Below are 27,598 nucleotides of genomic sequence, written 5' to 3' on the forward strand. Positions count from 1 at the left end.
GTGCCAAGGTTCAATTCTTGTTCCTCCAGCTTGCAAGGTACCACACATCAACAATATGCAAACTCAAAACAGTAACTATTGTTTGCAATGTGTTACTCATTTTCACCTAGCCCACAGCTAACAATGGCCCGTTTCCTTCATCAATGTTACTTTTCTACATATCTGTCATTCATTTGTTCTGCTGTACATCTCTCGATATCAACGTCCAAATCTTTAGTTTCCCTTTCCCCTGACTCTCAGTCTGAATTAGGGTCTCAACCCAAAACATCACCTATTCCATTTCTCCAAGGATGCTGTCTGACTCGCTGAGTTACTCCAGCTTGTGTCTATCTTCAGTTTAAACCAGCATCAGCAGTTCCTTCCTCCACAACAACCACCTATTTTCCCGTCGATGCTGATGAGTGTTTTCCACATTTCCTTTGCATTTCAGCATTCCTGCTGCAACCACCTCAACCGCAGTGTTCAGGTCTCTTGAATGGGTTGCCATTCCACTACCATCAGACTGGAAGCAAGAGAGGTATTGAGCCTGCTCTTTGGCACAAAAAGCTGGAGTAACTCAGCGGGACAGGCAGCATCTCTGGAGAGAAGGAATGGGTGACGTTTTGGCTCGAGACCCTTCTTCAGTCTTGCAACTATCTCTTGCCTTGCATCGATGATCTCACTGGGTCAAGACATTGCTCAAAGGCAACACTTAAAATCAAAATAAAGGCAGGAGGAATACTGATAAAGGAAAAAATAGCCAGAAACAGAATGAATAAGATGCATCAATTCCAGCTGAGTTAACATGTGATGGGAAGTGACAGACTGGATCCAAAGATAGGGTCCAATCACATTTCCAAGTTTGCCTGGAAGATATAATCTCAATCTTTGTTGGAATTCCACATTCCACCCAACTTACACAAAATATCAATTTATTTTATTTTTAATTATTGACAATTATCCTTTGCCCTCTCATCCTATCAGGTGCTGGAAGCACACACAGAGCCCTTCGTTATTTGGCTTTAATCTTGGTTACAATTTAAAAACAACTCAAATTCTCAAGATTATTTTCATATGTTAATTCCCTCAACTGCAAATACCCAAAAAACCAACATTCACTGTTTTTTATAATAATCTACTCAAAAAAATATTCCAAACACATCCCAACACATCCTACCAAATCAAATTTAATATTCTTTCAATGTGCCATCTTTCAGCTTGTATTTGCCTTTTTAAACATCTATCCTTAATGAGACAAGTGTCTGCCCTCCAGCGCCTATACCATTAAATATCTTCCACTAAAAGTCTCGACAGCTTTCTCTATACTTACAAAATACATTTTACTCATGCTACATATTTCCCATTGTTTAAAGTGTGCCTTTCACCCAGGCAACTCCCTATCCAAGCCTTTCCTGGGTTATTAACTAGAAATTCTAATCTGTTGTTCTCTTAATTCTTTCCCTCAGATCAGATACTTACTTTACTTTAGAGATATGGTACGGAAACAGGCCCTTCGGCCCAGCGAGTCCGCACCGACCAGCAATCCGCGCACACTTGCCCTATCCTACACACACTAGGGACAATTTATATTTATACCACGCCAATTAGCCTACAAACCTGAACATCTTTGGAGTGCGGGAGGAAACCGGAGCGCCCGGAGAAAACCCACACAGGTCACGAGGAGAACGTACAAACTCCGTACAAACAGCGGCCAGAGTCAGGATTGAACTCGGGACTCTGGGGCTGTAAGGCAGTAACTCTACCGCTGCGGCACCGTAATTAAAGAGAAACCACGTGTGTCCCCAGCATCAAGCGTGAGAGAATGTCCAACACCACACCCAACACTTTCACACCACACCCAGCACTTGACCTCGCCTTCTCCTCTGGAACGGTTAACGCAGATAAAAAATTCCATGCACAGTTGCCCGGTACAATGTTCTCGTGCAATACATTATTATATAAACATTGAATATTCATTCAACCTACCTGCATTGGGAGTTCTCTAGCCTGGCGTTTATCTGTACTAGTTACATACTTCAGAGGTTTGTCAATAGGACAAGCTCATTACCCAAGATTGACCAATGATTCTCTTAAGTACTCAATCACAATTATCACACATCAGGTTCCAAGTAGTTTAACAATAAATTTCTTGTTGGAATATTAACCCACGTTCATGTATTTTGCCCCACAAAACCGGTAGATGTATGCGGAAAAATCACTGAAAACCAGAACTCTGCAGTGGGTCCAACCATCTCTCACTGTATAACTGGTGTAGAGTACTGGTGGGGATAGGTCTGTCATTGCATAACACTGGGGTACAGTATTGGTGGGGACATGTGAGTCACTGTAACACTGGTGTATGATATACCAGTGGGGACAGGTCTTTCACTGTATCACACTGGGACACTGTGCTGGTGAGGACATATCATGATTCCCTCTCTACCAACCAGGCATTTGATAAGGAAACAAATCCTTTGGGCCATCAACATTTCTCCATTCGGACTACTGCTAAATTACACTTGTTCCCCAACGGAGACTTCAACAAACCCTGTACCCACTTGCAAGTTACAGCAGCAGAATCAGTTTGCTTTGCAGAATCGGAGCCAAATTCTTTGGTTGCAATCAAAAGACAAAGCAGGTGGTGGAAAGTTGAAGTAAACACAGAAAATGCTGAGAATAATGTGTCAGAAGGAACCAAAGAGAGCCAAAATGCTGGAGTAACTCAGCTGAACAGGCAGCATCTCTGGAGAGAAGGAGTGGGTGACGTTCCGCGTCTGAAGAAGGGTCTCGACCCGAAACGTCACCCATTCATTCTCTCCAGAGATGCTGCCTGCCCCGCTGAGTTACTCCAGCATTTTGTGTTTGTCTAAATGGTGAGAATACTTGTGTCAGACGGCTTTGATGACAGAAAGGTCATTAACTGCATTTATCTTGCATGATCTGACGAACATTTCCAGCATTTTCCTCTTTTATTTATTTCCTTGTAATGATCAATAGCTTATTAAATCGATTAAGGAAAAAAAAACATCCAACCTGAATTATATATTGGTCGTGGAAACAAATTGCTTTTCAGTTTTTGCTTCTTTGCATTCCCATACATTTTGCACAGTTCCAATCAGTATTGTTCCCCATGCCTCGATTCAATCTCATTACTGCTCTAATCAGAGTTACTCGAGTTATAATTCTCACTGCCTCCCTTCAATCTGTTCCTCAGCTTCCACTGGACACTGTGCTTCTCCATTGACTGCAAAAATGGGCATTAAAGTCCAAACATCAAGCCAACATAGCAGGCACGACCAATAAATAACTTCCACAATCTGTTCCTTCATTTTGCACTGACTGCTCGGATCTGCGTTAAATGGGAAATGCTCAGCTCCATTTTTTGCATTCAGGATATGAAGGTTTTTCTGTTCATCTCGGGCCCTTGATCTCTTTCTCACTCAGTCGTAACCATGCACACTTCACAATAGGTTTCTACAGAACAGGAATAGATTCAGTAGCCACAAATAGACAGGTTTAGATGCTACATCATTCATCTTTGGGATGAGGAATGTTGGATGGAACGTGGTTTATCCTCCGCTCCCACATTTAATGGGGCCGCAGGGACCTCCACAAACACCTGGAGGACAGTCCCAGCAAGTGGACAACACTTCCTCAGCGTAACATTTTCAAACCACATCACAACATTGGTTTAACAAAAAAGTCTTTAAAAGGCATCAAATACTCACCGACAGAAACATTTTCATAGACTAAAAAATATTGATCAAAGTAGTAATTCAGGAAGTAAGGTAGTTGGTTGTAAGCCAGACCTGTAAACAAACAAACAATAACATTCATTATCAACTGGCGTGGATCTTCTGCAGAGCCTTGTTTTGGAAACACAATTAGTTTGTAAGATTGATTGTATCTAATCGATTACAACTCAAGCCTCACTTTGTTCTTAGAAAGGTAGAATATCTATGTAACTCCTTATTTCAGCTCACCCATTATAACCAACCAACTGGTGCTTACCAAAGAGCTGAGCATGTGGTCACGTCGGTGTATCGAGTCAGAACTCGGGTGGTGCTGTGGTGTTTAGTTTGTAGTTTAAAGATACAGCGCGGGAACAGGCCCAAGAACTTCTACCGCTGCACCATCGAGACCAACTGCATCACAGTAGGCTCTGTCCCAAGGCATTGCAGAGGGTGAACCCTCCATTGAGTCTGTCCAAAGCAAGCGCTGTCTGCGGAGGGCGCGCACGCCAAGGACTGCTCTCACAAACAATATCCTACGGACACTACAGGGGACTGGAGCACCAGGTCGAGGAACAGCTTCTTTCGGTCACACTCAACAACGGGAGACTGCCAATCACCAACCCCCCCCGTACAGGCAATCACCCTAGGTGCAAATGCATTTCACAGACGATGATCAAGGAAGTATGGAATGCTTCAGTGTTGGCTGAGGTGACAACGAGGCGTGCAAACAGTAAAATGAACCAGGAGACAGTGAAACTAGTTGGACAACGAGGGCGGTGGGGGGGCTGTATTCATGTAGTGTCTTTCATAATTTCTTAAAATCCCAAAGAACCTTACAGTGAATATTGTGGTTAAGGTACTGGACTGTCAGCTAAAGTTCTGGACCATTGATCCAGGGATGAGTTCATATTCAACCACAGCAGCTGCTGAATTCAAAGCTCAAATTAATCTGGAACCCAAAAAAAATTAGCTTGTCTCCATTACAACACTACGGGACTGCTGAACGTGATGTGTTGTTGTTACAACGTCCACCAGGTAAGATGCCCGATCTCCTGACTCACTTTGGCCTTGACCCACTAATGTGTAGGAAGGAACCGCAGATGCTGGTTTAAACTGATGATAGACACAAAAAGCTGGAGTAACTCAGCGGGACAGGCAGCATCTCTGGTGGGAAGGAATGGGTGACGTTTCAGGTCGAGACCCTTCATCAGTCTGAAGACCCGAAACGTCACCTATTCCTTCTCTCCAGAGATGCTGCCTGTCCCATTGAGTTACTCTGGCTTTTTGTGTCTATTTTCGGTCTAGACCCACTAATGTTGTATGTAAACAACACTCTCCATCCACCGCCTGGTGACAACGAGGGGAAGATACCAAAATGTCAACGCTGCCAGTGACATTTGCATCCCATGAGCAAATCAAATGAAAAGGCGATCACTGAGCCCCATTTGTAGGAAATAAGGCAGCCAACTCGACACTGGCCGATGAACATGCAGCAGGAGAATGGTTGTGCTCTGTTGCAGGCATGCAATGATGGGGAGTGAGCCTTGGTCTGAATGTTTAACCCAAGGACAGTATCTTGAGCTCTGCGGCACTGCACTGTCTACTAAGAGGCCCTATGTGTGGGTGCACATGTGCTTTGGGGTGGCATTGGTAGAGTCGCTGCCTTACAGTGACAGAGACCAGGGTTCGATTCTGACTGTACGGAGTTTGCACGTTCTCCTGGTGACCATGTGGGTGCTCTGGTTTCCTCCCACACACCAAAGACGTGCAGGTTTGCAGGTTAGTTGACCAGTGAAAAATATATAGTAAATTGTCCCAGGTGTGTAGGAAAGTGCTAGTGTGTCGGGTGCGGACTCTGTCATAAGATTATACGTGATTGGAACAGAACTAGGCCACTCGGCCCATCGCCTACTCCACCATTCAATCATGGCTGATCCATCTCTCCCTCCTAGCACCATTCTCCTGCCTTCTCCCCATAACCTCTGAGACCCGTGTGGTTCTGACTATCTATGTCTCCCATAATTGTATATCCTTCCATCAAGGCTCCGCTCCACCTCTGCTCTGGATGTGTAGGCTAATTGGTCACTCCAAGTAATGAATTGTAGAATGCATTCACATGCAGTGAATGGTAGACTCTGGGATGAGGCGATAGGCATATAGGGGGAAGAAAATGGGGTCAGTGCTGGATTAATCAATCAAGATTGATGCATGGTGGATGGCCTAAACTCACTGAGCCTGAAGGGCCCATTTCAGGACAACTCTTAAATATGTTAAATCTGCCAAATGTTCTCAACACCACACCGAACAATGTTGGGACTGGGTAACCTCATTTAAATTCAAAACAAAATAAAAGACCACGGAAATGTAAAATATACCATCAACATCACAATTGAATGCAAAAATGTACTTATATGTTGATACTATATTATGCAGTTTACAGCTTCCCATATAAAATACTGTTAAGGGATCAGTAATGTAGAAAATAACTTTTGACCCCTGCCACTCAATACAACTCAGTTCACCGAACCATCACTATATAATTACGCTTCTTTTCACTTGATTGAATACTAATGATTTTTCAAGCTATCAGCCATCAGCCCTTAAAGTGTTCAACAGTGAGCAAGGAGCAGAGTGCCGGCATGCGTTTTAAGATGCACTCGCTTTGTGGCCACACGTATGGGGCAACTTCTCAGCTTTTGCAACAATGGGAGAGAGCATTTCCCAGTCCAAGACAGCGAGAACAGAGATACGTTTAGCACAAGTCTGCAAGCTACTAGCTCACTTTGATCAGTGTGACCAGATCGTAGGAGGTAGAAACATAGAAACATAGAAATTAGGTGCAGGAGTAGGCCATTCGGCCCTTCGAGCCTGCACTGCCATTCAATATGATCATGGCTGATCATCCAACTCAGTATCCCGTACCTGCCTTCTCTCCATACCCCCTGATCCCCTTAGCCACCAGGGCCACATCTAACTCCCTCTTAAATTAGCAATAGGCACAAGTGGCAGAGAGTGCACCAGCTAAAAAGTTCTTCTCATCTCGACTTTGATCAAGCTGTGACCCCTTGTCCTGGACTTCCCTAACATCGGAAACAATCTTCCTGCATCTAGCCTGTCCAACCCCTTAAGAATTTTGTAAGTTTCTATAAGATCCCCTCTCAATCTTCTAAATTCTAGAGAGTATAAACCAAGTCTATCCAGTCTTTCTTCATAAGACAGTCCTGACATCCCAGGAATCAGTCTGGTGAACCGTCTCTGCACTCCCTCTATGGCAATAAAGTTTAGTCCTCAGGTGGAGAGATTCACTACATTTGAGTCCCTGAGCTTTAGCCTTGGGAGTCCCACTTGGCAATTTGCAGATATCTAAAGTTTAGTTTAGAGATACAGTGCCCTTCGGTCGACCGATCCCCACACACACTAACACTATCCTACACACACACACACACACACACTAGGGACAATTTACAATTATACCAAGCCAATTAACTTACAAACCTGTACGTCTTTGGAGTGTGGGAGGAAACCAGAGCACCTAGAGAAAACCCACTCTCCTATTCCCATGCCAACCAGTCCATCCTTGACCTTCTCCAATGCCAAGGTGAAGGTCAACACAAACTAAAGGAACGACACATCATATTCCACGTGTAGTCTACAATCCAAAGACAAGAACGGCGGATCTTCCAATTTTAGGTCAGCTCCCCTACATGTGTTTCCCCCATCCTCCCAGTTTTCCCATCCACTTGCCCATGCCACTCCCCGGATCCTCCAGCCCCCATCATCCATGCCCGACCCCCTACCCACTACAGCTTAACACACACACTTTGTAAAAAGGGTGAAGGTTACTTCAGAGCATAGTCTTCACTTCAGAATTTGGTCACAAACTCTGAAATGAAAGGAGACATGTTCAAATGGATAAAAGAAGATGTTAAACAGAAACTGATGTCTCTTATGAATAGGTCAATAAAATTACAACAAAAAAAAACTAATTGGGAAGTTGTGGAGAACCAACATGAAAGCTCTAGGGAATACCCAGTTCTACAGCAAAACTGGGTCCTGTTGAGTGTGATCACTGTTGTATCGGTTCCATAATTCTGCTGGACTTTCAATTCCACAGATATTTTAATTGAGCCCAACCTGCTCACTGGAGCTTTCATCAAACAAATTTCAGCCAAGTTACGCAAGGGGAAGCTCAGGCAGATGATCAATTCCTTCGTCAAATGATGATGGATCTTCGACCTGAATTGTTCGTTCTCTCTCTCGGAGCGATTTGCTGACCATTCCCACGTTGGCAGTTTTTGATCGTCTCTAAACAAAACCATGGGTGATTAATTCATCTGGGGGAGGAAGGAACTGCAGATGCTGGTTTACACCAAAGACAGACACAAAATGTTGGAGTGACTCTACGGGGCGGCAGCATCTCTGGAGAAAAAGAATAGGGTGTCGGAACCCTACCTCAGACATATCGTCCCAAAACGTCACACATTCTATTTCTCCAAAGATGCTGCCCGACCCTCCGAGTTACTCCAGTATGTTGTGTCTATCTCCAGTACACACTAACATCTGCAGTTCCTTCCGACACCATGGGTTTACAAGGTTCAGCTTAAAGGAGGCAAGGGACAGAATCTTATAGAAACTTACAAAATTCTTAAAGGGGTTGGACAGGCTAGATGCAGGAAGATTGTTCCCGATGTTGGGGAAGTCCAAAACAAGGGGTCACAGTTTAAGGATAAGGGGGAAATCTTTTAGGACCACGATGAGAAAAAAAAAAAATTCACACAGAGAGTGGCGAATCTCTGGAATTCTCTGCCACAGAAGGTAATTGAGGCCAGTTCATTGGCTATATTTCTGAATTCAGAAATATTGGCTATATTTCAGAATTCTCTGCCACAGAAGGTAGTTGAGGCCAGTTCATTGGCTATATTTAAGAGGGAGTTAGATGTGCCCCTTGTGGCTAAAGGGATTAGGGGGTATGGAGAGAAGGCAGGTACAGGATACTGAGTTGGATGATCAGCCATGATCATATTGAATGGCAGTGCAGGCTCGAAGGGTCGAATGGCCTACTTCTGCACCTATTTTCTATGTTTCTATGACAGGCATGTGGGGAGCGGTGGGGGGAGATGAGGGAGGAAACTAGAGATCTTTGGATTTTGGCAGCAGAAATCTCTTCATCGGGTACTGGAGCAACTGAATTTGGGGTTGGATTGGATGCTGTAAAGAGAGAATTTGGAGATCACAGTGTGACAAGCCGAGATTATACAGACAGGTGATTGAAGGAAGACTAACCCTGGCAGGATATGAACACAGGGGAGTCAATTTTAGGATTGAAGCATCGCTTAACCAGGAGCCTCAACAGGTCTCCATACAAATCAAAAACTGGTGAAAACACTCAGCATGTTAGGCAGCATCTACAGAAAGAGATTCACAATTCTAAACGTAATCCCTATTTCTCTTTCTACAGATGCTGCCTGACCCACCAAGTGCTTCCAGCATTTTATTTTTTTAGTAAACAGCGACAGAAATAACAATTGGTACAACTTTGGCAGGGACAGGAGATCTTTGCAGGATCTCCGCTTTACAATGCTTTACTGATCCCATTTTTTCTTTTAAAATCTTTTTATTGTTTTTTTTTTTAAAAACTCCAAAAATAAAACATAAATAAAAGAGTAAAAAGAATAATGATAAACATAACACTTGACAAAGAGTTAATCGAGGGAGGCTGGCCTGTAGTAACGTGGAAGACTCAGATTCAGGTGTCGGTCAGGGTTGGACAGAGGAGCTGACATAGTGGTCGAGTCATCCTCCATTAGACATCTGCAATCTTTACCAGGATTCACGGATCGACACCGGACCAACAACTGCCTCCACGGTTCAGAACCATTGAGGAATATAGGGAATATATATTGCCGTTGCTAGCGACATCAGCACAGAATAACACTGAACGGCAACTAACACAGAGATCTTGTCACTCGCGATCTACAGTGTACATCCATTGCTTTTCATTCAACAGTTATTCCCGGTTGACTTTGCTGCATTAAACCTCAATGAAACAACCTGACAGCGACACACAATGTGCAAGGTTTCGGATGATTTGGCTGGCAATTACTTGCTCAACCTTATCCTCAACGTTCCGATGACACAAACACTCTCAGTGACAATACTTACCCAGTGATAAAGACTGGAGGAACAGCAATGAGCCAAACACACAAGGAAGTGGACCAGACTTCATTTTGGACTGCTGTTGCCATTACCTGGTGGACAGACAGAGAAAAAAGGATTAAAACTCATCTTAGTTTAATTTAGTGTTTAAGAAGGAACTGCCGATGCTGGAAAATCGAAGGCACACAAAAATGCATGAACATTGAATTCTCCCAATTTTGTTAGCCCTAGCTGTCTCCTCCCCTTCCTCAGTCCTCGGGCTGTCTCCTCCCATCCCTCCGCCTCCTCCTCCTCCTTTTTCCTTTCTTCTCCCCGCCACCCCTCATCAGTCTGAAGAAGGGTTTCAGCCCGAAACGTTGCCTATTTCCTTCGCTCCATAGATGCTGCTGCACCCGCTGAGTTTCTCCAGCATTTGTGTGTACCTTAGTTTCATTTAGTTCATTGTCACGTGTACCCAGTTGGTGCTAACCAGTCAACGGAAAGACTATAAACTATCACAATCAGGCCGTCCACAGTGTACAGATACATGATAAAGGGAATAACGTTTACTGCAAGATAAAGTCCAGTAAAGATTGAATAACAATAGTCTGAGGGTCTCCAACGAGGGGGATGGTAGCTCAGGACCGCTCTCTAGTTGTTGATAGTTGACTGATAACAGCTGGGAAGAAACTGTCTCTGAATCTGGAGGTGCACATTTTCACAATTGTGTCCCTCTTGCCTGAAGGGAGTGAGAGAACACCCATCAGGCAAAATGTATCCAATAAATATCAATTATTAAATATTAGCCCAGGGGAGTGGGCCAACTGCAGGGATATGAAGCCAAGCCCAAGAGGCAGGTGCATAAATGGAGCTTACCACAAAGTGCTGGAGGATTTCAGCAGGTCGGGCAGCACCTACAACGTCATCTGTCCATTCCCTCCACAGATGCTGCCTGACCTGCTGAGTTTCTTCAGCACTTTATGTTCTGCTCGAGATACCAGCTGTTTCTTGCCTCATCATATAAATAATAATAAATAAATACTTTATTGATCCCCTCAGGGAAATTCAGATGTCCAGGAGCCAACAACAACCACACATTCAGAATGAAAGCAGACAAAATAATACATGATACAATATGGATATACAATACATTACAAATGGGGCCATGTAAGTTATGTGATGAAGACCCATCTAATTTAAAACCTTGTTCAACTTCCTGCGTTAGCCCAAAAAAATCACGAACTACCTTATTTGATTTAGTGGGGTAGTACTTAGCTCTTCTAATTGGTATTAAACATACTGATCTTCCAATTTAAACAGAAAATTGCACGCCAATCATTCTACTCGTGGTTTTCAGTAATCTCTTAGCTTTAATTAGATCGAATTGAAATATATTATACATTCCTTATGGTTTCTAAGAATAAATCAATACTTGAAACAATAGTGCTAAGTGGGACATAATTTTTTCACACAAAAGAGGATGGATGGATGTATGGAACAAGCAGCACGAGGGGGTAGTTGAGGCAGGGACTATCCCAATGTCTAAGAAGCATTTGGACAGGTACATGGACAGGACAGGACAGGTTTGGAGGGATATGGACCAAATGCTGGCAGGTGGGACTAGTGTAGCTGGGACATGTTGGCCGGTGTGGGCAAGTTGGGCAGAAGGGCCCGTTTCCACATTATCACCCTATGACCACGACTATGAACAGAGGGATTGATGTCACCCACCTCAACGAGTGCACCTCCATCCATGGTCACCATCACTGATTGGCCTTCCTGAGGTCAACCGTCGGAAAGCACCAGGTCTGGGTGGATGGAGTCACTGGTCATGTCCTCAGAAGTTGCACGGATCAGCTGGCAGGAGTATTTGTGGACATGTTTAACCTCTCCCCGTGCTAGTCTGAGATTCCAACCTGCTTTAAGATGACCACGGTGTGTTGGAAGGAACTGCAGATGCCGGTTTACACCAAAGGTAGACGCAAAATGCTGGAGTAACTCAGCGTGTCTGGTAGCACCTCTGGCGAAAAGGAAGAGGAGAAGTTTCGGGTCCAATATGGTCTCGTCCCAAGACGTCACCTATTCCTTTTCTCCAGAGATACTGCCCGACCCGCTGAGATGTCCGAGCATTTTGAGTCTTTAAGATGACCACTGGTGCTCTGCTGCTAAGTAACAGCAAGTTAGCACGCCTCAAAGGCCTCCGACAGCCACCATCGTGAAATGCTACGAAAGATAGGTCACGGCTGTCATCAGCTCTAGCCTCCAATGCAGCCTTGATCCACTAATCTGCCTACAGTTGCAACAGCTCCAAGGCAGATAGCATCATCCTGGTCTTATTGATAGGATGGTTCAGTTGCCTGATAACAGCTGGGAAGAAACGGTCTCTGAATCTGGAGGTGCGCGTTTTCCTGGAACATCTGGATCACATCTGGAATACATCAACACCCACGAGACTCCATGTCATTGACTATAGCTCCATCTTCAACACCATAATTCCAATTCGGTGTTAAGTCAACACAGTGATGCAGCGACAACATCATTCTCTCTGATCATGTTCTCAGCTTCCCCTTCCTCATCATTCACTGTTGCTCTCAAATCCACTGTAGACTAAACACAACTGAGCCATTGAACACTTTCAATGCTGCAGACTCGCCAGCCCAAGAAAGAAAATCCATAAGGTTCACGACCTACAGAACAACTTCTTCTACATACGTCAACATCGGACACCCCTTATTCTGAAACAGTCAGCTAGAGTTCTGTAGATTTCAACGTCCATCCATCCACCTAGAGCACATTGTCTTGGCAGCTATCACATCAAGACCCCTCAGAATCTCACATCTTCATGAGGAACTCCACCATATTTCCTTTGAACGCCAATAATTTCAAGGCAACTCTTTCCGCTTAACATGATCTCTTCACTTGGGAATGCTGATGTTTTACAGAGATGCAGATCCAGAAATCAATCCCAAAATACACCCCTCCTCCATCTTTGGCAATTCAGTTTAGTTTATTGTCACGTGTAGACCCTATGGCTCAGTGGGCTGTACCCTCGGCCCAGGATTAGTAGGTTGTGGGTTCAAGTCTTGAGCTCCATCGAAATTCAAAATGGTGGTAGCCCCATAAATAATGCATTAACTCCAATTAAAGGTAGATCTGCTCAAACGCAATAATTGCATTTCGAAGAAACCGTATTTTAATGCATTTCGTTGTCTCTGTACTGTACACTGACAATGACAATTAAAATTGAATCTGAATCTGAGGTGTACTGAGGTGAAGTGAAAAGCTTTTCTCGTGTGCTATCCAGTCAGCAGAGGCAATACATGATTACAAGCGAGCCATTTAATGTATAGTGATGCAAGAGTGTGAAGCGACTGTAATATGTAAATCTGCTTCATTGGCTACTACGCAAATCGTCGCCTGCGTTGGGCGCCATCTTGGAAGCGACTCAGAGTCCATCTTCCTTGTCCGTTCTCATGTACAACTCCTGGTGCTGTGCATTGGAAGCATCTCATTGAAGCACAGAGTTATTGAACACTCTGGCAACAAAGCTTTAAACAGAAGACTCATTTGTCAGGAGCAAGCTCTCGTTATTTATTTTAATCTGCATTTAACAGCTTGCCATTGCAGTTTAGTGAACCAGATGAAATGTTTGAAGACTCCGTAATTTACATCATGATTAAAATGTGACCTGTAACACAAGGTATTTTCCAATTTCCCCAATATTTTCTGAAGGAACCAATGAATATTATCACCCAGAGTTTACAGTTGGTTTAGTTTTGTTGAGAGTTACAGTATGGTAACTTGCCTGAAAGATGAATTCTCCCATCGAGTCCATGCTGGCCATTCACATTAATTCTATGCTATCCCCTCTCTACTTTCTCATCCACTCCCTACAGACGAGGAGCAATTTACAGAGTTCAGTCTGGTATAGTTTAGAGATGCAGCAAGGAAACAGGCCCTACATCCCACCGAGTCCGCGCCGACCAGCGATCCCCGCACACTAAGACTATCCTACACACACTAGGGACAATTAAAACATTTTACCAAACCAATGAGCCTACAACTTTGTCTGTCTTTGGACCTTGGGAGGAAATCGGAACACCTGGAAAAAAGACAAGCAGGTCACAGGGAGAATGTACAAACTCCGTACAGGCAGCGTACAGACCCGTAGTTAGTATTGAACCCGGGTCATTGTCGCTGTAAGGCAGAGAGTCTCTTCCGCTGCGCCAACATGCCGCCTACAATTGACCTGTAAATCTGCATGTCTTTAGGATGAGGGACCACTGTGCTGCCCCACAACTTATGTGAAAAAAGAATGTCAAAAATGATCGCAAATCCTTCAGTTCTATCCCAGATATTTGAGAGTGGGTACTTGCAGAGACTTGCACACCTCGTTAAGCTATTGCCTTGGTGCCAGAGACCCTGGTTCAATCATGACCTCGGGTGCTATCGGTGTGGAGTTTGCACGTTCTCCCCGTGGTTGCGTGGGTTTCACATTCTAAAGGTGTGCGGGTTTGTGGGCTAATTGGCCTGTAAAATTGGCCCTCGTGTGCAGAGAGTGGGCGAGAAAGTGGGATAACATAGAACTGGTTTGAAAGGGTGATCTATGTATGGTCGGCTTGGACTTAGTGGGCCAAAGGGCCTTTCTAAGCCGTCTCACTAAACTCAAAAAGGCGATTTGGAAAGAAACCTGCATTTCTACAATACGTTGCTCAGTTGCAGAGATGAAACCTCATCATAACTATGCAGAACTCAAGACCCACACCACTGCTCCTCCTTTAAATACACACTTTTTTCTATTTTTATCCAGACTTGGTTTCACTTCCTTTATTTTGCTCTCTCCACCCGATTTAAATTTAGGTTTTCGTGGTACCTGATTTAGGTTCTGCGCATGCATCGAATGGAACTGCAGATGCTGGTGCATCCCAGTGATAGACACAAAGTGCTGGAGTAACTCAGTGGGTCAAGCAGCATTTCTGGAGAAAAACAAGTTGTCATTGTGTTGACCACAATTTCACAACCTTGCAGGAATTTCAGCATCAGTAAGGTGCTGTGCAGCACCAAGGAGCGGCAAATCAAAACGCAATATTTTTTTGGCACACACACACACAGTAGTTTAGTTTAAAGATACAGAGCAAAAACAAGCCCTTCTGCACACCAAATCCACGCCAGCCTGCGGTCATACATATACTAGTTTTATCCTACACAACAGGGGCAATTTACAGAAGCCAATTAACCTACAAAACTGACGTTTTTGGAAGAAGGTACACAAAATTGCTGGAGAAACTCAGCGGGTGCAGCAGCATCTATGGAGCGAAGGAAATAGGCGACGTTTCGGCCTGAAACCCTTCTTCAGACTGAAGTTTTTGGAAGAATGTGGGAGGAGAATGTGTGTGTGAGAGTGTGAGAGTGTGTGTGTGTGTGAGTGTGTGAGTGTGTGAGTGCGTGCGAGTGTGTGCGTGAGAGAGTGTGTGTGTGTGTGTGAACATATATATATGCACACACATATACACATATAATATATATACACACACACACACATATATACATATGTACACACACATATATACATTTTATTTAAATGGTCACAGGAAGAACATACAAACTCCGTACAGACAGCACCCGTAGTCAGGATCGAACCGGTGTGTAGGTGCTGTAAGGCAACAACTCTATCGCTGCACCACGGTGCCACTCCTCCCATGTTGAGCAAAGTATTTATTCCTCAACACTGCAGCAGGTAACTATGACATCACTACGATAGAGAGCTCACAATGTGCGCAGTTACTCCATTTTACCCGCTATCAGTTCACTTGAGAAGGCACATAATTGGCCACAAAGCAGTTGGATTGCTCGGACTTTGTGAACAGTGCATTGGAAATGCAAGCATTCTTTTACAAACTATAACAAGGTGCCTAATACAAAATCCTATTCACAATATTGGAAGGAATCAAAATGCAGGTCAGGGTAGCAGCTCGATGAGTTTTGTGTTGCCGATTCTCTGAGCTTATATTCTGAAGAAGGGTCTCGACCCGAAATGTCACCCATCCCTTCTCTCCAGTGATGCTGCCTGTCCCGCTGGGTTACTCCAGCATTTTTGTGTCTATCTTTGGTATAAACCAGCATCTGCAGTTCCTTCCTACACATTATTCAATATTGTATGGCAGCTGATTTTCCCACCTGCGAACAGTCAGCGTTACATCCAGTTATTAGTAGCTTAACCGTTTCTCTCGTTTCGAGAGGGGCAACACCACTCCAGGTCTGTCGACTATCGACAATACCGACAGTGGGCTGGCTACCGAAGCTGAAGGGAGGAATGTGCACACATTCTCACTGTCCGAGCACGACGTGAGGAGGGCTCTGACACGGGTGAACACGAGAAAAGCTGCAGGCCCCGATGGCATCTCGGAGCGAGTACTCAAGTCCTGTGCTACGCAGTGCTCACTACATTATTCAACCTCTCCCTGGACAAGTCCGTGGTCCCTGCCTGCTTCAAAAAATCCATCATTGTACCGGTACCAAAAAATGCCTCCCCAGCCTGTCTGAATGAATTTAATAACACAGGCGAGCAAGGGCATTTAACTGAATCAATTAGATTCTGCTGCAAGATGCATCAATATTGCACAAAAGGTGTTCCCTCATGGGAGAAGATGCCCGCAAATCCTTCCCACCAAACTCCCAAACCTACACTCGTATGCATGAGCAGTCCACAGGTCAGACAATGGACCTGTGATCGACTATCCAATTGATGGGGAATCTCAGTCACGTGCCAGTGTGCTGCCAGGATTGGAACCGGACCAAGGGTTCAGCTTGATCTGATAAGTTGCCAGATTGGCGCTGAAACTCACCAGGACCAGCTTCCTTGTGATCCCGCGAAAAGCATCATTATTCCAAACTCACCAGCACCCGTTTCCCTGGGATCCATCGAAAGGCACTAGATCCCATTCCCATGGAAAACACTCGAAACTCAACAGGTCCCAATTCCATGGGATCATTCTAAAAGTGCCAGGTCATTTCCACAAGACCCCTCTGAAAACGCCAGCTCCCATTACCATAGGATCCCCTAAGTTGACCCTATCCCATCTCTATGGGATTCCTCCAAAAGCACCAGGTCCCATTTCAATGGGATCCCTCTAAAAGCACTGGATCCCATATCCATGGGATGGCCCTGCAAGCATCAGTTCCCTTTGCTGTGGAATTCCTTCTAAACTCACCAGGTCCAATTTCCATGGGATCCCTCTAAAAGCACCTTGTTTACTACATTCACTGCACGTCTGAAGAAGAGTCTCGACCCGAAACGTCGCCTATTCCATCGCTCCATAGATGCTGCCTCACCCACTGAGTTTCTCCAGCATTTTTGTCTACCTTCGATTTCTCGAGCATCTGCAGTTCTTTCTTAAACATTGACTTGATTTGACAATACAAAATGTGCAGTGATATTAATAAGATTATAAGAGTTCCTCATCTCCTCTCCCATTAAGCAAAACTTATAGGTGTGAAAACGCACACTACCAGGTTCTTCCCAGTTGTTATCAGCAACTGAATCATCCTACCACAACCAGAGAGCAGTGCTGAACTACTATCTTCCTCTTTAATGACCCTCGGACTATCCCTGATGACCTTTTAATGACCCTCGGACTATCCCTATCCTCCGAGTGTAGCCTCCGTTGCCATGCGGTGAGAACGGAGAGGTTGAGAAGGAGTTTTTTCCCAGAGGCAATTCAGACTGTAAACGCCTATCTCACCAGGGACTAACTCTACTGAACTTTTTTCCTTCCATTATTTATTATGTAAAAGAATATGTGTGTTATGATGGTGTTTATAATTTGTTTGGTTGTTTTGTTGTTTGTCTTTTGCACAAAGGTCCGCGAGCATTGCCACTTTCACTGCACATCTCGTATGTGTATGTGGACAAATAAACTTGACTTGACTTTGCTGGCTTTACCTTGCACTAAACATTATTCCCTCATCATGAATCTATGCACTGTAAATGGTTCGTTTGCAATCATGTATTGCCTTTCTGCTGACTGGATAGGGCGCAACAAAAAAAGCTTTTCACTGAATCTCAGTACACGTGACAATAAACTAAACTGAAACCTCTAGGACTAGAGGTCAAACCCGAAGAATTAAAGGGCATTCTTTTAGGAAGGAGATGAGGAGAAATGTCTTTAATCAGAGATTGGTGAATCTGTGGAATTCTTTGTCACAGAAGGCCATGTGGTATGGCAGAGTTAGATAAATTATTGATTAGTATGGGTGTTATGGGAAGAAGGCAGGAGAATGGGGTTATAGGGGGGAGAGATAGATCAGCCATGATTGAATGCCAGAGTAGACTTGATGGGCCGAATGGCCTAATTCTACTCCTATCACTTATGACCTTATGAGATTGAGCAACATCCAAGAGCCCAGAAACTCTGCGAGCCTGGCACTAAAGTCCCGTGGGGCCGGGTTATTGGAGGTGGAGCGTGCTGGCAATTGTGGCAAATTCATCATCAAAGCCAAAACTTTGCTATTAAATGAGCAGAATAGAAAGTCGTTGGATCCTCCCGTCACCAAAGCCAGTGAAGCAGTGAGGCCTGCGGGAAATGTAAAGGAAGCAGCATGTTGAAAGGAAAATTAAATAATTTTCACAAAGCATTAACACCAGCAGTGCTGCTCTCTGGTATTGGTATTGACAGGGTTTGCATTCTTTGCTGGAGGTATTGCCTTTTAGATGAGATATTAAATGGAGGTTAAATTGAGAGAGATTGATTGCTATTAGTCAACAAATCCATTACAGTATTGACCAAATGTCAAGTTAGCAGAAGTCACTCGCGCTTTACACTGGTCTTTTTTATCCAGTAATTCCTACTGCCCTGTTCAAGGTCCCGGCGCTGTTTATAAATGAATTATGTCACTAATGCTTTATCTACACTCTTCTCTGAGATACCAATAACCCAGGCATCAATAACATTGTTCCTGGCAGGGTTAATGTGTCAAATCTTTTTATTTATATACTAGACCAAGTGCAGATCCGTTGGGTCTGCTCCCCCAACGCAGCCGTTCCCCACCCGTAGCCCCCACGGGAGACGTGGTCCTCCAACTCAAGCCGTTGAGGACTCAGCAGTGCGGCTGTTTTTAAATGGCGTCTTTGAGGCGAGGTGCGGGCGCCAGCAGCCGTTATTGTCGCTGGCCAGCAGGAGGCGACAAAATGAGTGAGTGGGGGGGGGGCGAGAAGGATTTTATTAAAAATGTGTACATAAATATGACGAAATTTAATCAGGAGTGGATACTTGGAATGAAAAGTGAAATCTCTACCAAAATGGAAAAAATCTGGGCGTTTGTAGGTCTGGTGTTGGCGTAGCAACAAATCAAAGGCTGGCACCCACAAGTCAGGCAGAAACACACACAACCAGCCAGCCACAGTTTTAATATCATATAGATAGATAGATAGATACACACACACACGCTTCAGAATTCAATGTGCATAAGGTGGACAGTGACAGATTCTTGGATTATGACAGGTGTCAAAGGTTATGGGGAGAAGGTAGGAGAATGGGGTTGAGAGAGAAAGATCAGCCACCATTAAATGGCAGAGTCGACTCGATGGGCCAAATGGCCTGATTGTGCTCCTATGACTTATGGACTTATAATGCACAAGATGTTTCAAAGGGTAAGGTACCACATAATTGTGCATCAGCAGAACATCATGCCAAGGCACCACATTCAGATACACACAGTGAAACATTCTCAATCCAGGCCCTGAATGAACAGAATCTAATTGAATCTTGGACCGTCTGCTGATGAATATTTAAGGCTAGATTGGATTCCTGCTGAGATCCACCGGCTTAGTTACTGCAGTCTGCCATCATACTGAAGGGTGATATAGCTGCCACATTCACACCAATGCTTAATATGGTCATTTTAATTTAGGTTAGGTTAGTTTAGATACAGCGTGGAATCAGGCCTGTCAGCCCACCGAGTCCGCTCCGACCAGCGACCCCCCTACCCTAACACTACCCAACACACACTAGGGACAACTTACAATTTTACCAAGCAAATTAGCCAACAAACCAGTACATCTTTGGGGTGCGGGCAAAAATCCAGAGCTCCCGGTGAAAACCTACACAGGTCACGGGGAGAATGCACAGACTCCGTACAGAGAGCACCCGTAGTCCGATTCGATCTCTTGTCTCTGGCGCTCTAAGGCAGCAACACTACTGTTGCGCCACCGCACCGCGTTTTGTATCTGAAGAAGGATCTCAATCCGAAACATCATGTTTTCCTTTTCTCCAGAGATGCTGCCTGACCCTCTGAGTTACTCCAGCTATTTGTGACTATCTTCCTTTGTGTACGAGACAAGCTTGGGATCTGCGTTAAATCCAAATGCATTAGAAAAATGAAGGCAAGTTTGCCCATCCAGACTGATTTATGAACCAACAACAAAAGGAGGGCAAGAAATTGGAGTGATCTATCCTTGGCTGGTCTGTCAGAATTCCTCATAGCTGGAAGAGCAGCATTGGAGAGGTTCGGAGAGATCACACGGGAATCTGTGCTTGGCCTATTACAGTAAATTGGCCTAGTACAGATATTACGGTAAATAAAATTGACGTGACAATATTTGGGGGCTTGGACAATAGATTCCTGCAAAATTTCCAATTTATCAAAATTGATCAAGGAATGCTGCTGGAAGAAGGAAGATCGGTCCCGACCCAAAATGTGGCCTATCCATGTTTTCCAAAGGTGCCGCCTGACCCAATGAGTCACGCCAGCACTCTGTCTTTCATTCACCAGTAAACAAAGCTTGGATGAGAGCTTTGAAAGATAAGGCGGGATAAAGTCAGTTGATGTTCCAGGTGAAGAAAATACTAGTCCTGGTTGAGATGTACATTTGTTTTGATCATGAACCCCATCTAATGCCTCGTCCCTCAAGTTTCCTCCCTTGCATCTAACAAGCGCTTTCCCAACTTTCCACGCCAACCACTCCCTCGTGTAGCAAGCTCCACATTCTCACCGCCCTCCGTGTAAAGATATTGGTTAGAAAGATGTCTGAACTGGTTTGAAGAACATGGGAAGCAAGAAGAAAAAAAATAATTTGAGAACTATTCTTCCCCCCCCCCCCCCCCCACACACACACACACACACACACACACACACAAAGCCTTGAGCAGGCCACCTCCTGTAGAAGCATAATTTTATTCAATTTTATTTCTGACAGAAAGCAGAGCAATTATTACAGTAGCAACAGCTTGCTACAGTGCGATCATGTTCTCCTTTGTCAATGCTCCGTGTGGAAGAAGCACGTCAGGGAGATGCTAAACCCACCCCGAGGCATTTTGTCTGTTTTACTCCGCACTGCCACATTCAAAACTAACAACAAAAACTTTAAGATCAGCATTCAACGCTGCTAGGACACAGCCATCCGCATCTCCGGGGATGACAATGGATTCTCGATCGCCTTTGATGCTCTCTTTCCGATCCTCCCGAGTTAGCGGCCTCCGACAATTTTACAATTCAAGTGTTACTCTCTGCCATGGAGCCTCATCCAAGAGCATTGTTCAGATAGGTCCTGTCGATCCCCCTCATCAATGACTCCCAACTGGAGAGTGTTAAAAGTGGAGAGATGGGGAAGAACTAAAACAAAGAGGGGCAAAGGAGCAGATAAGCAGATAAGACAGCGAAACAGAGGAACAGGGCAAGAGAAAGGAAAAAGTATGCTAGAGAGAGAAATGGGCATCAGATGAATATCTGTCAGATTGCCAAAAACAAACAAAAATATTCCACTGTTTTATTTCCCAATTTATTTCCCCAAGCACCCAATTAGTTCAACATCCTCAGACAGGGCAAAGCAGTCATATTTGAAGAACCAAGGAACTGCAGATGCTGGCTTACACAAAAAGACAAAAAGTACAGGAGTAACTCAGCAGGTCAGGCAGCATCTCTGGAGAACATGGATAGGTGACGTTTCGAGTCGGGACTCTTCTTCAGGCTAATTCTTCAGTAATATTTAAGATGCAGTCGACATATTTATCCCTCTATGAACATTGATCTTCAATGCTTATTTTTAGGCATGAGATCGCACAATTAACCAGGGCCTGAAAACTTTCTCACCAACCCAAGTGTCATGTAGCAAGGTCAAAGAGAGGGTCTATACATGGTGCGCTGGGGGTGGGCTACCAAGAACAAAGACGGACCTAGCGTGGGTGGGGGCGCAGGAGAACAAAGGGGGCCCCAGTATGGTGGGGGAGCCGAGATCAAAGAGGGACTATTGGGGGCTAAATGGAATACTTTGTCACTTTGACGGTGATGCGTGGCAAAGAATCTCACTGCAGGTGTAGGCAAGTCAGCCCCTCGAGCCAGCACCGCCATTCAATATGATCATGGCTGATCATCTAAAATCAGTAAACCCGTTCCTTCTTTCTCCACATATCCCTTGATTCCTTTAGCCCTAAATCTAACTCTCTCTTGAAAACATCGTGATTTGGCCTTCACGCTCTTCGGTGGCAGAGAATTCCACAAATTCACAACTTTCTGGGTGGATTTTCTTTTTCCCTCATCTCAGTCCAAAATGGCCTAGCCCTTATTCTTAAACTGTGACCCCCTAGTACTGGGACTCCCCCCAACATCGGGAACATTTTTCCTGCATCTAGCTTGTCCAATCTTTTAAGAATTTGATATGTTTTTATAAGATCCCCTCTCATCCTAAATTATCATATTATATTATAATTAAATAATATATCATTCGATCCATTATCTCTGTAACCCAATTTCAAGAGGAATAGTGTACGCATGACGAGTGTTAATAAGTGGTGGTGAGGCCACTGGACTAATACCCAGAGGCCCGAGCATCTGAAATAGATTGGTGTTGGCAACAAATGAATTGGCAGCCAACACAAAAATGATTCTTAAATATTCTGCAAGGAAGTTAGTTTGCCTGTTGTTTTCTGGTCTGCTAAATGCGTCGCTAAACACCAACATAGTTGACTATTAATTGAAATAAGTTAGGAATGAACAATAAATTCCCCACCAAGATCAGTAGATAAATAAAGTGGATCTCAAAAATATTTGAGAATACGGTAAAAAAGTCCCCCTCTCCCTTTGAGCAGGCCAAGCCAAAACACTGACCTCCAACAATGTGTAGGAAGGAACTGCAGATGCTGGTTTACACAGAAGATGGACACAAAATGCTGGAGTAATTCAGCGGGACAGGCAGCACCGCTCAATAGAAGGAGTGGATGACGTTTCTGGTCGAGACCCTTCTTCAGACTGAGAGTCAGGGGAGAGGGAAACAACCTCTAACAATGTAACCATTTCTCAAAATTGATCTGCTAAATTACTTGCATCAAGGGCAACTTCAAGAAATCCAGTTTGAGATTAGTTTGAGCTTACTTTATAGTCATGTGTGCTGAGGTAGAGTGAAGAGCTCTTGTTGTGTGCCAACCAGTCAGTGGAAAGACAATACCCAGTTACAATTGAGCTATCCACCATGTACAGATACATGAGAAAGGGAATAACGTTTAGTGCAAGGTAAAGTCCAACAAAGTCAGACCAAAGATCTTCAATGAGGTAGATTGTAGCTCAGGACTGCTCTCTAGTTGTTGAATACCATGTGTAGGAAGCAACTGGAGATGCTGGTTTACATTGAAGATAGACACAAAAAAAACTGGAGTAACTCAGCAGGTCAGGCAGCATCTCTGGAGAAAAGGGAATAGGTGACGTTTCGGGTCAAGACCCTTCTTCAAGGTTTAGCTTCAAGTTCTGTTTTATGCACTCAGCCAACAACACTTGTACAATGGATTTAACACTTGAAAACATTCCTCAAACTTTGCATAACTCAGGTGTTATCAACTTGGCATCAAGTCACATAAGGAGATATTAGGGCAAGTGAACAAATTAGCCCCAAGATAAAACAAAATGGACAGGTCACTCACAGAAACAACGTTATTGTAAATTGGCCACTGTTTGCAATATAATGCACAACAATCACCGACAGGCAGCAGACGGGGGGGGGGGGCTTCCTGAGCTTTGACTGAGGCGCTGCTGCCAACAGTGGGAGCAATTATATCGAGGGCTGCTCAAGTGGCCAGTCAATGATAGCTGTAATATCTCATACCAGTTGTGGAGACAAACCCAGTCATTAAGTTACTCAAAATTTTGATGAACTGTATCACTTCTGCAAACCCTTCACACTCCACACAATCCACCAAGACTCTTATTATGTGGGATCACTGCCTCAACGGGGATGTGGCACTAATCTACTTGGTTAGTGACAGGAGCTAGTCTCACTCTCACATTAATGGAGAGGTGGGGTGCGAAACAGTTGTTTATAAAGCAGCAAAAACATTTGAGGCAATGTAAATTGCATTTATTTTACATGTAGCACTTTGCAGCCAATACAGGCTTTGAAGTGTTGCCGCTGTTATAACATAGGCAAACAGTTTGCACAGCAAATACAAATGTGCAAATAATAAGATGAAGTGCTCAAAATTTCACTATGCAGCAGTAGAGTTGCTGCCTTACAATACCAGAGACCCGGGTTCGATCCTGACTATACTTGTCTGTACGGAGTTTGTACGTTCTCCCCGTGACATGCGTGGGATTTCACCGGGAGCTCCGGTTTCCTCCCACGCTCCAAAGATGTGCAGGTTTGTCGGCTAAATTGGCTTGGTAAAATAGTAAACGGTCCCTAGTGTGTGTAGGACAGAGTTTGTGCGCGGAGTAGGATTGCTGGTCGGCGTGGACTTGGTGGGCCGAAGGTCCTGTACCTCTAAACTAAACTAGTGTAGGAAGGAAGTGCAGATGCTAGTTTACACCAAAGATAGACACAAAATGCCATGCAAGTCTTTCATGACTGTGTGTTATTAAACCAAAGTCCTTCAGTTGCAGAGCAGAGAGCACAACAGCTGATATATACACAGCTAGGTCCCAACTAAATGCAATCTAATCAGAACCAAATCACAGCGTTCAGATGCATTATTCTAAGTGATGCGAGTAAGGGTACCTGGGATAACTCCCCTCCAGTTCTACAGAAATCATGGCATTGTATATTTACATTCACTTCCGAGACCTCAGCTGAACATCTCAAGCATCGAGTGGCTTCCCGACTGCAGCATCATCCATGCAGCACTACTTCTCCAGGGATGGACTTGAACACAAACACATCCCAACTCTGGTTAAAGTGCCACACACGGAGCTGCCACGCACGGATGTCTCAGACAGTTGCATCTTGGCTAAAGCAGGAGGAGCACAGTGCAGGAAGGAACTACAGATGCTGGGTTGAAACCGAAGGTAGACACAAAATGCTGGAGTAACCCAGCATCTCTGGAGAAAAGGAATAGGCGACGTTTCGGGTCGAGACCCCTCTTCAGACTCACTGGCACTGGAATCGTCCAGGCTCCACTCAGCGTTCAGATCACCACAGCCGACTCTCAGGAGATGCATTGACTTTCACTCCTCGTTACATATTTGGAACGAGCTGCCAGAGGAAGGAGTTGAGGCAACTGCAATAACATCATTTGAGGGTCTTTGGACAGGAGCGTGGATGGGAAAGGTTTGGAAGGGTGTGGGTTAAACACAAGCAAATGGGACCAGCATAGATGGGCAACTTGGTTAACATGGGCAGGTTGACCCAAAGGACCTGTCTCTGTGTTGAATGACTCCACGCACCAGCCCTCTCATCCCCCACGATGTCTTCAACCTTCACAAATTAATTTTGTGAGCAAAACTTTCTATTCACTGTTGTAAGAAGTGTCCCCATTGCTCTATTCTTGCGACGCTACCCGCCTTAGATAACGCACCCAGGGATTTGGAGCCGGGTTAGACAGGTGGGGGTGGAATGGATGAAGGGAGATGTTGAGGAATAAGATACATAAATTTCTCCAGAGATGCTGCCTGGCCCACCGAGTTACTCCAGCTTTTTGTGTCTATCTTCGGTTTAAACCTGCATCTGCCGTTCCTTCCTACACATATCTAGGATATGCTGCGTTGTGAACACAGGGTCAACAAAGATGCATGCACACATTTGTGCAATAGAATCTGGTCTCCAATAACCAAGATCTCACTTCATCAGGACGGTGATGTGCAATGGGATTTCACACGTATTCACCAAAATTAATGCACACATCTTCTTCCAATCTTCAGCCATAAACTAATAACAAATCATCCTCAGTCCTGTAGGGTACACAACAACCACTTGACTTTTGCCAGGTCTGGCCACATTCAGACCAGGAATGGGTTGTCAGCAACTAGAACAATCTCTCTGGATATCATTACGATTTGCTGATCATATCATCTCCTCCTATAAAACAGATGGAACCTTCACAAAGCTAGCAGGAATGCAATGGGCCAAATGGCCTCGATGTGCAATGTTTTATGGCCACTACCTCAGTTTAGAAATACAGCACAGAAACAGGCCTTTCGGCCCAACGAGCCTGCACCGACCAGCGATCTCCACATATCAACATTACCCTACACGCACAAGGAACAATTTTTCTTTACATTAACACCAATTAACGGAAAAACCTGTATGTCTTGAGTGTGGGAGGAAACCGAAGATCTCAGAGAAAACCCACGCAGGTCACGGGAAGAACGAACAAACTCTGAACAGACAAACACCCATAGTCAGGGGTGACTATTGAACCTGGGTCCCTGGCGCTGGGAGGCAGTGGCTCTGCCACCATTTCGAATTTTATTTAATTGTAAGAATCGGTTAGCTGTTTTGGACTTTGGACTTTGAATAATAGCACCAAAAAATGGCAGTGCCCGCATGTGTAATATGTGCAAAAATAATTTCCTGTGCAGTTTATATGTGACAAAGCATTATTGGATTCTATAGTTTGAGAAATGTGCTCCAATCAGACAAATTTGTGTTGTCCCAACAACTAAAAATTGTTATTTTTATATTTCACTTTTGCACTGAAACAAAATAAAAAACTATAAAGTCTTAAACCTGGTATTGGCAAATAAATATCCTCTGGTTGCAAACTTTCGGAGAAGAGATTATCTTTAGTAGGTTATTTACAATGATGGCGCTGTTAAGGTGCATCGAGACTCTGTAGGAAGATAGCAATTCCTCGCCAAAGAATAACCCAGCACAGCAGCACAGCTCCAATGTGGCATAAAACTCTGCATGCAGACCAGATCTTTATTGCATATGATGGAGAGTGTGAATAAAAAGACAGAAGAGGCAATGTCTCTCAAAACTATGAAAAAAATAACTTTCCTTTATGCAGCATCTTTCATGATCTCCAAACATTACAGAGTCCATTACAGCCAAAGGAGTGAATTTTAGAAGTGATTTAATATGGAGACCCAAGTACAAAAACCAGTGCAGGAAGGAACTGCAGATGCTGGTTTACACCAAAGATAGACAGAAAAAGCTGCAGTAACTCAGCGGGACAGGCAGCATCTCTAGAGAGAAGGAATCTAGAGGGGCTAGTGGAATCAAGGGATATGGGGAGAAGGCAGGCACGGGTTATTGATTGGGGACGATCAGCCATGATCACAATGAATGGGGGTGCTGGCTCGAAGGGCCGAATGGCCTCCTCCTGCACCTTTTTTTGCTATGTTTCTAGGTTTCTATGAATGGTTGATGTTTCGGGTCGAGACCCTTCTTCAGACAATACTGACTTCAATGCAGTTTTGGAGGGGCAATACATAGTCAGAGGTGACGTATTGTGTATGGGATGTGAACATTAGGCTTGTGACATCTTGTGTATGGGATGTGAACATTAGGCGCCCCTTACTCTCTATCAAAAAAGAAAGGTTGTTTCTGG

At 44.3% G+C, this 27,598-nt stretch overlaps 1 protein-coding gene across 2 annotated transcripts in view; it reads right to left on the reverse strand.

The window, feature by feature from the left end:
• Positions 1-27,598, reverse strand: part of cdh23 (cadherin-related 23) — a 533,293-nt gene that overhangs the window by 502,845 nt on the left and 2,850 nt on the right. For both annotated transcript variants that reach the window (XM_055661759.1, XM_055661758.1), the window contains exons 2-3: positions 9,876-9,961; positions 3,708-3,788 (exon numbers count right to left, since the gene is read on the reverse strand). In XM_055661759.1, coding sequence (XP_055517734.1) covers positions 3,708-3,788; positions 9,876-9,939 — 145 coding nt within the window. In that variant the 5' untranslated portion in view covers positions 9,940-9,961. The remainder of the gene's footprint in view (positions 1-3,707; positions 3,789-9,875; positions 9,962-27,598) is intronic.

This window comes from Leucoraja erinacea, chromosome 34, assembly GCF_028641065.1.
Source record: "Leucoraja erinacea ecotype New England chromosome 34, Leri_hhj_1, whole genome shotgun sequence".
NCBI classification, from domain to species: domain Eukaryota; kingdom Metazoa; phylum Chordata; class Chondrichthyes; order Rajiformes; family Rajidae; genus Leucoraja; species Leucoraja erinaceus.